This window comes from Morone saxatilis, unplaced genomic scaffold, assembly GCF_004916995.1.
Source record: "Morone saxatilis isolate NCDOM2014 unplaced genomic scaffold, NCSU_SB_2.0 Contig24, whole genome shotgun sequence".
NCBI lineage: Eukaryota > Metazoa > Chordata > Actinopteri > Moronidae > Morone > Morone saxatilis.
Window position 1 is genome coordinate 13,704,684 of NW_023339807.1, and position 11,742 is coordinate 13,716,425.

The 11,742-nt window shown below is 40.6% G+C and overlaps 2 protein-coding genes across 2 annotated transcripts in view; one reads left to right on the forward strand and one right to left on the reverse strand.

Annotated features, from left to right (window-relative positions):
- Positions 1-6,655, forward strand: part of si:ch211-257p13.3 (kinesin-like protein KIFC3) — an 11,081-nt gene extending 4,426 nt beyond the window's left edge. Inside the window, exons 7-20 of the mRNA XM_035672435.1 lie at positions 220-285; positions 554-691; positions 791-988; positions 1,212-1,385; positions 1,933-2,080; positions 2,879-3,009; positions 3,113-3,224; positions 3,304-3,485; positions 3,559-3,663; positions 3,752-3,882; positions 3,975-4,095; positions 4,186-4,315; positions 4,643-4,872; positions 4,973-6,655. Of these exons, the coding sequence (XP_035528328.1) occupies positions 220-285; positions 554-691; positions 791-988; positions 1,212-1,385; positions 1,933-2,080; positions 2,879-3,009; positions 3,113-3,224; positions 3,304-3,485; positions 3,559-3,663; positions 3,752-3,882; positions 3,975-4,095; positions 4,186-4,315; positions 4,643-4,872; positions 4,973-5,098 (1,992 nt within the window). The 3' untranslated portion in view covers positions 5,099-6,655. The remainder of the gene's footprint in view (positions 1-219; positions 286-553; positions 692-790; positions 989-1,211; positions 1,386-1,932; positions 2,081-2,878; positions 3,010-3,112; positions 3,225-3,303; positions 3,486-3,558; positions 3,664-3,751; positions 3,883-3,974; positions 4,096-4,185; positions 4,316-4,642; positions 4,873-4,972) is intronic.
- A 170-nt stretch (positions 6,656-6,825) lies between these two features.
- Positions 6,826-11,742, reverse strand: part of ccdc12 (coiled-coil domain containing 12) — a 7,325-nt gene continuing 2,408 nt past the window's right edge. Inside the window, exons 2-7 of the mRNA XM_035672437.1 lie at positions 11,089-11,159; positions 8,461-8,540; positions 8,234-8,295; positions 8,108-8,142; positions 7,928-8,004; positions 6,826-7,224 (exon numbers count right to left, since the gene is read on the reverse strand). Coding sequence (XP_035528330.1) covers positions 7,145-7,224; positions 7,928-8,004; positions 8,108-8,142; positions 8,234-8,295; positions 8,461-8,540; positions 11,089-11,159 — 405 coding nt within the window. The 3' untranslated portion in view covers positions 6,826-7,144. The remainder of the gene's footprint in view (positions 7,225-7,927; positions 8,005-8,107; positions 8,143-8,233; positions 8,296-8,460; positions 8,541-11,088; positions 11,160-11,742) is intronic.

Here is an 11,742-nt window from a genome sequence, read left to right on the forward strand (position 1 = left end):
GCTGAGTCCTTACCGCAGCGGTCCGGGTTCTAGTTTTATAGATTTGATTTGTCATCCCCTCTCTCCCCTTTTCCTATCTCTCTCTACCAAAAAATACCAAAAAGACATAAAAATATATATATTCACATTGTGCTACTAAGAGAATGAAATAGTGAGTTGGACATGTTTGTATTCACACCTGTGTTAGCAACTTTTAACTGTTCTCATTTTCTCGCACAGATCGATGAGCTCAAGAGTGGCATAGAGGAGCGCGAGGAGGAGCTGTCCAGACTAAGAACAGCCACCGTAAGCACTGTGAACTATTGAATTTGAATCATTTGTCAAGTCTTTGTCACTTTCCTCATCATCAGCAAAGCTGCCACAGTGTACTCCCACACCGAATGAATGAAATACCATGCTGCAAAAATGCCATTGTATAACACCTTAGATATAAATCCATGATGAAGAAACACACATCTACAAGGATATATATGTAAAGAATTGACATGGCAAAGAATTCTGGTTTTGATGCATCTCTCATTGTTACGCTAAACCTCATGTTTCATTTCCTCAGGGTGCCACAGATTCAGAGAAGCGGGTTCTGTGTCTTTCAGCAGAGAACGAGAGTCTGAAACAGAACCTGAGCGTTACTCAAGGTCTCCTGCAGCAGCTGTCAATCATCCCCTCCCAGTCCAGCACCATGCTCATCAAGGTGAAATAGCTGAGAGCTCACCGAGGTGCTACGTTGGTAGCTACTAGTACCTTCAAACACAAATACTTGTAATTGACTTTGTTTTATATGCTTTGTTAGGAGAATGAAAACCTTCGCAGCAGAGTGCAGCAGCTGGAGATGTCCTTACAGCAGCGTGCTGAGCAGCTGTCACACCTGGAGCGACAGAGCGAACAAAGCGAGTGGAGGAGAGGAGAAGAGCTGAGGAAACGGGAGGACCGAGTGAGGGAGCTGCAGCTGGAGCTGGACAGAGAGAGAGGCAAGGAGCCTGTGGTGAAGGTTAGTCTTATCTGAAAGGGCTATTGCAATAGTGTGAAATAGAGTAGCTTTTGAGCTGTTAAATTTTACAGCTCCCTCAACATCTGAGAGTGTGATTTGTCAACTGGAAGTGGTTGTTATAAATAAGGAATAGTTAACATAATTTCAAGAAAATACACATTACTTCTTTATTGTTTATGTTATTAGAGTAGATGAGCCTACTCAAATGTGTTTTCTCTCTCAGTATGTCACCCAGACTGTGGAAGTGGAATCACCTGCCACATTAAAGCATCTGACTAAAGCAAGACAGAGGAATGAACTGCTGTCCGAAAAGCTGTCCAGTCAGAATGAGCGGTGCAAACAGCTGGAGGAACACATCAGGAAGTCTGATGAATACAGCTGTAATCTGCAGCACAAGGTAACAAACGCTAAACTAGTTTGGCATGAATTCTCATCTGTCATATCTGTCACACTAATACACACATCACACAAGTAGATTAAACTGATTTCAACATGCAGTATAACACAGTTTATACAGCAGTTTTTGAAAATGTCAGCAACAAGCTGGATATAAATTTTAAGATGAACCGTGATTTGACAATAATGCTCCATAATAAAAAATAATTTACCATCAGTACACAAATTATTTTGGTTGGCTTCTGGCCACTAAGAGGCAAGGAAACAAATTCCAGATGCTCCTTGTGATTCTGTCAACTATAAAAAAAAAAAAATGAAAGGGACAGAATTGACAAAGTCCAGAGGGGTAAATGAACCACACTGTGTTTAGAGAACAGATGATCAAAGGAGGAAAAATCAAACGCAGAAGGAAGTTTCCACTTAGCTGCTGAAAATTCACAACTTGGATCAATTTCATTGACAGATGTACTCATTACAGAGCTGAACTTGCACACATTGGACCAGTCAAGCTGACAGATTGACAAATTGCTATGCTGAATCTTTCACAGATTGCAGCGTATGAGAGAGAAATCAGTAAACTGAGGGAGGAGCTGTTGAAAGAGATTGGCCACTTGGAGGAGAGGAAGGAGGAAGCTGTGAAAGCTGCTGCCAACTGCTCAGCCGAGCACTTTCAGAACCTGCAGGACCAATTCTTCAGTGAGTTACACCAAATAATTCAACCCCCCAAGAATGAGATCTTGGTGATAGCTTAGCTTAGCATAAAGACTGGAAACAGGGATACAACTAGTGTGGCTCTGTCCAAAGGTAAGATAATCCAACTACTAACTTGTCTAAATCACACAAATTAACATGTTCTATTTCGTCTGTTGAAAGGACCAGTGTGTAGGATTTAGTGGTGTCCAGTTGTGAAGTTGCAGATTGCAACTAACTGAACACTGCTGGTGTCTGTATTTGACAGCTTGGGAATGAGAACGGACAGTGTAGTATGTGGGGAAAATTACCGTGGCTGCAAAAGGCCCTATCTACAGCCAGTGATTGGTTTGTCCGTTGTGGGCTACTGTAGAAACATGGCAGTTCAACACAACGGACTCCATAGAAGGCGACCTGTGCCGTCTGTAGATATAAACAGGTCATTCTATGGTAAAAAAAAAAAAACAATTCAGATATTTAGGTGATTATACACCAATGAAAAGATAACTATAAATATAATACTCTATTTCTGTCAATTGATCATCTTAAATTGTTCCACACTGGAACTGAAGTGTAAAAACAGCACATTCTACTTTTCATGGACGAGTGCAGTGACTTCCTGGACTTCCCTGTTATCATTATGAGGTTGACAGGCAACAGGAGACTCCAGGAAGTCAGTGACAGTGCCTGTCTAAAAAATAGTTTTGCACACAATCCTGTGTTATATTTATGGGAGTGACATCAATCTTCTCATCTAACTCATCAAGAAAGCAAATATACATATTTACCTTTTTTTTTTGTCAGGCTTGCAGAAGCGCCTGACAGCACTCCCTCCAACTTTACGCTCCATGAAGACAGACTACACCAGTCTAAGGAGCCAGGTTCGAAATTTCTCAGACTTTTATGGATCGGCTATCAATGATGCAAAAAAACAGGTATGTATGTGTGTGTCATGACTCCTGTATGACTCTTGTCCCCTGTATGTAGGGGAAGGACAGATCCCAGTAAAGGAGTGTTTTGTTTTTTTGTCTTTGGCAGATTACAGCAGCTATCAGTGAGATGTCTGAAGCCAACAAAGATCTTCTGGAGAAATATAGGAAGGAGGTTGCGCTGCGCAGGAAGTACCACGAGCAGCTGGTGGAGCTTAAAGGTATGCAGAGAAATAAAAAAAATAAAAAGTCACTGCGGAAAATAAAATCTGTGTCATTAACCGGGCGCCCTGTTTTTAGGCAACATCCGCGTGCTGTGCCGCGTGAAGCCCGTGCTGAAGGAGGACCAGCATGAGGAGGGCCAGTCTGTGGTGGTGACCACAGACGCCAACAACGAATCCTCACTCAATGTGCTGAACAAAGGAAAGGGTCGCCTCTTTGAACTGGACAAGGTCTTCCAACCACAGGCCACACAAGAAGAGGTATTACATTGAACAGCATGTGCGGGTAATGTAATTATAACAAGAACGCTAACCATTTGTCTGGTTTCATCAGGTCTTTCAGGAGATTGAACCCCTTGTGACATCCTGCATTGATGGCTACCAAGTCTGCATATTTGCCTATGGACAGACTGGCTCTGGAAAAACCTACACCATGGAGGTATACTCACTAGTTTAATGGCATTAATGTAGCCATAGGCTGTTAATCCATAACGTAGGCTGCAGGCTAAGTATCCTTTGATTTTCAGGGCAGTGTGGAGAACCCAGGCATCAACCAGCGAGCCCTCAAGCATCTTTTCAGTGAGATTGAGGAGAGGAAGGACATGTGGTCTTACAATGTCACTGTGAGCTCTGTGGAGATCTACAACGAGGTGCTAAGGTACAGAACGCTGCACTTTTTTTCAGATAGACCTAATTTACAGATACTAGATGTTGGCTGTGTTACTGTTGGTGTTGTATTTTATTTCTCAGAGACCTGCTGAGTAAGGATGGAGAGAAACTGGACATAAAGATCAACCCGGACGGAACAGGACAGCTGCACGTGCCGGGCCTCAGGGTCATCGAAGTTAAGAGCTTTCAGCACATCAAGAAGGTGACACAGTGTATTTTAATTAGACAATCCATAATCCTCTTTAAAAATAAATAATTTTCATTCATGCTAACTAATCTTGTTTTTGTCAAGATTTTAGCCACAGCCCGAAGGAACAGGATCACCTTCGGCACTCAGATGAACCAGCACAGCTCCCGCTCCCACGCTCTTCTCTGTATCACCGTTCAGGGCACTGACCTCGCCACCGGCTCCAAAACCACCGGTCAGTCTCACACACATTTCTCCTACTACAGGGGAAAGGCTGCTTATTAATAACTACAATTAATTTGAACCAGATTTGGGATTCCTCATCACTGGATCTCTGTTTTATTAAAGCTGAGTGCTGTCTAGTCATAATGTGGAATCAAAAACAATATTTCCCAAGGGATATCATTGTTAATATATCTGCAGTCTTTAAGCAGGAGATGGAGAAAGAGAGCAGAGAGGAAAAAGTACAAAAGGGAAGTTTCTGCTCGGGATTCACTCAGAGATCCAGAGATGACTGTCTTCATTGCTTCACCATTACCTGAATTATCTTTCCTGTCCTCAGGCAAGTTGAACCTGGTGGACCTGGCTGGCTCAGAGAGGGTATGGAAGTCTGGTGCTGAGGGAGAGAGGCTGAAAGAAGCCCAGAATATCAACCGCTCTCTGCTGGCACTGGGGGACGTAATTCAGGCACTGAGAGCTCGGCAGACTCATATACCTTTCAGGAACTCTCGCCTTACATACTTATTACAAGACTCCCTGGGCAAAGGAAGCAAGACTGTCATGGTGGTGCAGGTGAGATTGTTACTCCTTATTACACACACACACACACATACTATGTACAGTTTTCGATGCTTTTATGAGCCTTGCTTCATTTTTAACTTTTCTACTTAAGGTGTCTGCGCTGGAGAGTAATGTGGGAGAGACATTGTGCTCACTGAAGTTTGCCCAGAGGGTGTGTAAGGTGGAACTGGGTCCTGCAGCCAGGAAGATTGAATCTGGTGGAGGACAGTGTGACTGAATCAGCCACTTTCCTGTCCTCAGTGATCACCAGGAAGCCATGAATCCACCAGTCAGATTATCTCCCACCCTATCAACCAACCATAATGCTACAGTATCAAGATCAACTGCAATCCTGCTCAAGGGCTAAATCTGTGGGGTCTGTGTGGCACCCGAATGCCAACCTTTCATTGAGGTTAGATATAGAGGATGTTGGCCTCCTCCATTTTCTGCTTTTGACAAGTGATAACCATTTATCATTAGATAATCTGCATGCAGGAGTATTTATTCTTCCCCTCTGAGTGCCGAAAAAACCTCTGACTACCATAGTCTAAGATTTTGATGCTTCCTCGAACTACAATATCTCAGTTTCCTTTTATTAAATATAAAAATCCAGGATTTATCCTAGCAGCTTCTTGAGGCTTTTCTCACATTGTTTAAAACAGCATCATGTTCAAACAGGTTCAATAAGCTTCTAGAGCCACAATATCAACACTTCAGTTTTTGTAGTATTAATCATCTTGCTATAAATGTCCATAGTTTGTGAGCTTCATATCCAATGTTGTATATTTTTGAAGGTTGTAGTGTAGGAGAATCTGTTTTGTAGCAAACGTATGGGCAGTTAACTATTTCGATGACACTTAAGTCACATGTAAGTGTAGTTTTTGTGAGCTTTCTGTTTCTCTTTAGAAAGCTTTGATAATTTGCCTTTTGAGGAAATCGGTTGAAGGGATCGGGTAGCCTTGTACTGAGAGTGGTAACATAATGAACTGTGCAATATCCTCCTCATCGAGGAGGCAGTTTGGGCCTATGTGGACAGAAGATGCACTTTATTGTAGGAGTGTTTCAGTTCAAAACAAGTATTTAGGTGCTTGCAATAGATATCACTTGTGAATGTCATACCAAAAACAGCTGATTGTTATCTGTTCATCATTGTTCCTCTATTTATCACCCATTGAATCAAAACTTTTGATTCAAGTGTAGCAAGACATTAATGTTGCAGTAACTACGATAGAGATCAGAGGTCACGTCATGATGATTAGAGTGAGTTTTCAGATACTTTTCTGAATAAATATGATATGTATTTAAAAAGTGTTTTCCCTTATTGGTTGCTAAACTACAAAATTATTTAAAAATTATGTATGTCACTTAATCACAATCTCCCTGGTTCAAATCCAGCAGATACACATTCTTCACCTTAAGTACAAATACAGATACCTTTGTAAAAACACTGGTAAAAAGTACTGATTCAGCTTCTTTTAACATAAACTTCCCAATGAAAGTGATGTACTCAAAGTATAAAAGTAAAAAGTACTCTTGGTTTCTGTGAGGGACATTTCTATTGGCTGATAGAAACTTCAAATAGGCTCCCTCTCTTGTCTGTTTCGTCTTGTTACATCAGTTAATCGTTTTTGTATTTTTTGTCATGTTACATCTGTCATGCATGATATGCACCGGTCTGGATATTGGGAAGGTGTGCAATGATGCAAAAAATCTTTTAAAAAGAAAAATTCATAACTCCCACTAAATGCATTACAACTAAAGTAACAATCTTGTTCATCCCTCTAAGCCAAGGAGCATGGTGGCCCAACACCTTATGTTTGTTTTTCCTTTCTTTTCTCACCCATCTGTATACTGATATGAGATAAAATTACATATACTTTGATAGACAAGTGTATCCATATATCCATATCATCCACCCTTACTTTCAAATTAAAGCAAAATGTATGAAAATAATAATCAGGAATCTGAAAATTTCTCATTATTTTACTTGAAAATATAAAAAATTACAACTCAATATTGATGGTTACATTAACAATGCATCTCAATAATCCACATAAAGAGAATGTACTACTACATATTCATATGTAATAATGCAATGATACAAGTCAGGACTAACAATGGGAATATGAAGTCCTGACAGAAAACATTACTTTATTCCCTGCAGCAATGAAAGTAGCCGTCTCTTTGAGCACAACACAGATGTGACAGTACAGTCCCAGTAAACCGAGGTCTTCCCTCTGTAGTTTCCTTTTTTTTTTTTTTTTAAATCTGTCACATCTTGGGTTCAGTCTGAGTCTCCCTCCTCCACTCCTACTGCTCCCACCGCTCCAGCCAACTCGTCCTCGCTGCCTCTGAGACGATCCCCTGGAGACACAAACACTTGCGGTCAATCTGATGCATTCATTCACAAAATGTTTACCATCACTAGTGAAAAAAAAATTGTGTAGATTCTGCGTATTGGCAATGACTCTGAGTACGGTCTTATTCAGGTAGAGTGGATAACATGCACCATTAAAATACATGTTGTCCCAGCAACAGACAGTGCACTCTGCTAGCAGGCTATAGAGATACCTCTAATGCAGAGCAAAACAATGTTCTTTAACAATAATAAAGCTCACTGCCACATTTTAATTTATGCTGTAATTTAATGCTGTGAGTTTGCACAGAAGGCCAAACCAACCTGAAAGGAGTGACAGTTTATGTTTACATGCCACTATAAACTGTAACATATTAATTGGGTTATTGTGAGTACACATGTTAACACAATAAATTGCTACCTGCAGCCTGAATGCATGCAAATGGGGGCAATTAGTAATTACTGTGGCACAAAACGAGGGAAAGCCTTTTACAGGTAAAATTGTTTTGCGTTCTCCATGAAAGCTCATGCCTATTTTTAGAATGTGGATCACACATCAGTGGAGGAATCACACCATTGATGTTATCAGATGGCTTCAAGCCTCTGCGGAGTCTGGAAACCACAAAGCAATTAGCCTAATAATTCACGCCTAGCTCAGACACGCTTGTCTCTGTGGTGTCAAGATTCTGTGATAAAATGTGAAATACTAACGGATGAGCTCGGCGATGGCTCTCTGTGTTCTCCTCTCCAACTTCTCCAGTTTCTTTGCCACGTCGCGCTTTAGATCCCTGGATTCAGAATCACAATGTCAAGACAATGTCAGTAAGCAAGTTATCTTGAATTATAGGATTAGAGATTTTATGCACCATACAGGTTGGAGAAAGGTCTTACCAGTCTGGTTTTCTTGGGGCGAGATTGGCCAAATCCTGAGGAAAGAAAAACAGCTCAGTATGGCAACTACAACTTCTATATTTCTCCAACAAAGGAGATCACATTTTGACAGAAAGGAGAACTCACCACTTCTTCAATGATGGGCTCTGGATTAGCTGCCTCTAACTGGTCTTTTACTTTATCCTCCACTGCAAACAATGATTTTTTATAATCAGTCACAAATCATATGTGATAACACCAGGAATCTGTTAGCAATACTCAAGGGGTGCCGTCCAGTAGCTGACCATCTGAAGTCATCAGAGTTCACTTTTTTTTTTTTTTTTAAAAGCTTGTTTATGATAAAGAGTTCTCACCTGATGCAGGTTTGGCTTTGGGCACCTGCCTCTCCTTCAGCTCTTCATCCTCTGGGGTGTAATTCCTCAGTTTTAGTTCTCTGAGGACAGAAATATAATTAAGTAATGTCAGTCTCACTCTTTTTCCACACACTTTTCTTAGTCCAGGAGGTGGCAGTGTGGGCAAGTATATACCGCCAGAGATTTAAGGAGCATAAAAGACCATCTGCAAACCCTACACAGCTGCACATCTAATTTCTAGAGGGGGTCGGGTATAATGTCTCTCTTTATTCCTATGAACATGTCTGATTAACATGTTCCACCTGCTCCTGGGCACAGACTTGAGGAGAGCAGCAAACAGCTGAGGAATGCTTTTCTTGATGTTAAATTACGCAGTCTTTCATCACATCTCCACACAGACGAATTCTTGGCGAGCTTCGCTGACATCTCTGCAGATTATACAGAAAGTCCAGAGGCAGCGGTAAACTATTGTCTGACCAAGCACGGACCAAGAGAGTTATCAGCTGTTGTAAGCTTAACATGGATTTGTGATGAAGCTCGAGGGGGTGCACTCTTGATACATTCATCACACCCCTGCTGCCAACAGACAGACCGATGCCTTGTATGGGTATGGGCAGGAATGCTGGTCATGTTCTGACTTTGGCTGGCTGTGGACCACTCCTCGTTCACACATCTCTCTCTATGCCTCCTGGCTCTCTCCTGAGGAGACTGTCTCAGTGGAGGAATAATTTGCTCTATCCATCTCATCCCTAAACTGAATTCTCATGCCACTAATGCACACGCTCTATTGCATTTATTGGAACACCAACTATAATAAATGAAGGAAATAAACAAAGGAAAACTACATAAATGGTAAATAAAAATGAATATAAAACAAATTAAAATAGTGAGTCAGTGTTACAAAGATCAGAAGCCCTGACAGCAAGTCAGCCCAAGTTTCTTAGTTTAGCCAGAGGGCACCTACCCAAGGCTAACTACAGGCCATCATTTATCAGCCTTTAATAGATCGTATTGTGATTAAATAAAAGTAAAATGGATGATTGAAAAGGTTTTACTATTGGGCCGCATTATGCAATATATTTTGTGGAAGTGGACATTTAGTTGCAAGGGTGGCTCTAGCGCAAAGGCCATCCTTTCCATCCAAGATTCATCCTCTGCAAGCCATGACTATCAAGGGAAAGCTTTATTGCATTCTTGACATTATTTATTTTTTGTACAAAACGTTTATTTTTGTTTAAAAACCAAACTTTACATCACCCTGGCTGGTAAATGTCAAGATCTAGACCAGAACTGAATACAGATACTACAAACAAACCACTAGCAGGACACAATAAAACTGGATAAACAGACTGTACATGTAAATGTTCTTCAAAGTTGGACATCACTCCTTTTTTCTTAACTTCCTCATAGTTTGATGCATCGAAACCTTCAGAGTGTGTTTACACATTTCCCTTCAAGCACACTGTGGCATCAAAGGGAGCCAGTGATAAATTCAGAGCACTGACCCAAGTGTGGCCCTGTCCAAATGTTTAGTGTGAACTGTGGCAGAGGAGGAGGTGCAGCAGAGTGTTCAAATGTTTACACACTCATATCAAGCTACTTGCTCCATTCACCAGAGAAAAAATAACTCCAGACGACAACAAATGATATTTGCACATATCCACAGAGATTGTTAAAGCTAACACGTAATCAGTCAATATTTTACAGGCTTTTGAACTTCTTAGAATCACATTTGCTTTTTCCACTCATTATAAATCTACTTACCTGTCTATCTAAAAACAGCAGCCTAACACCTAACAAGACGTAACAGGAAAAGCTGCATGGGGCAGTTGGTGCCTTTTGTGGAATAGGCTTGGAGGAATGTATGTATGGGAGCTGGTAAACACAAGTTCTACTGTTTGGATCATTCATTTGAACAGCAGAAAATTCAGGACAAACATTTTGTTTGTTGTGTTCTTTCATGTCCTGGTTTGGGAATTTGATCTCCCATGAAATTTTAATACCAATGACAAGATACATTACACTCACATTCTGCTACAGATGTGTGCTCTGACTTAGTAAAACACAGATTAAAAAACCCCCAGAGTACATTCAACACTGATATTTCTCTTCACTGACAAATGTCTAAATTAGGCCTCTAAGCTCTGCAGCTATTTTCCTTCTCATGAGAGAGAGAGAGATCTGTCCTGTTGGACTGGAGGAAACACAGCGGCACTCCCTCAGTGCAGTCATTAAATATAAACAATGGAAAAAAGGTCCTGTAGGACAGGAAAGATGGCTGCTCCTTCCTACCGACTAACACACAAAGTTGAGTAGCCTGCAGGATATTTGAGCGGTTAATAGTGTAGTCTAGTGTAAACGCGGCACCTCACAACCTGCACTGAGACATGCACAGTGTTAGAAGATGGTGTTCAGATGAAGGGCAGATAAATGCTCTGCTAGTGCAATGATATACTTCCATGTCAGTTTCAGTTCCGTCTGTGCAGCTTAAAAAGCCCCAGCTACAGCGGTGAGAAACAGTGAGCAGTGGTTGAAGGAATAATTACATGCTTTTATGAAAAATATGATTAAATCATTAATTAAAAACAAACAGCGGCTACTTTTGTGTGCGTGGTGTGATTAACCAACCTGTGTCTTTCTTCAGTAGTCTCCTCTAGTGAAGCTTTTTTTTTCTCTGGCTCCCCATCTTCTTCTCGCCCCTATTAAAATATCATCACACCATCATTAAAATAAACTAAATATACCATACAGTATACACAAAGTACAAACATCACTCTTCCGTCAATGCACTGATCAGAAATAGAGATTCACACTGTATTCTTTCATAAAGAATCACTGAATTATTAAAATATTGAACGGCAAAAAGATAATTATTCAAAAAAAAAAAAAGGAACCTATGCATCAACCCATTTCAGGGATCTGGCACAGTAAAGGTATATGCACTAAACTAACATCTGCATAGGAAAACAAACTAATCAAACATCTATGTTTGTGTTGGCCCATGATTTGGGACTCAAATAACAAATGCACATTTTCAGCTTGATTGTTAATGAAGGCGTCGTGTTATTTAGGATGTAGATAGGGCTAAGCAATATAGCTGAAAAATGTAATAATAATAATATAATGAACAGGAGGAAAAAGGTTGAAGTGAACCACTTTATTTAATCGAGGCACACAGGTAATAATTTTAATGTTACAGTTTTGTCATACGATATTGTGGATAAGAAAGGCTGTTTATGAGCCAGAGCGTATTCGTAATGTGCTTTCATGGCGGTTTGCATT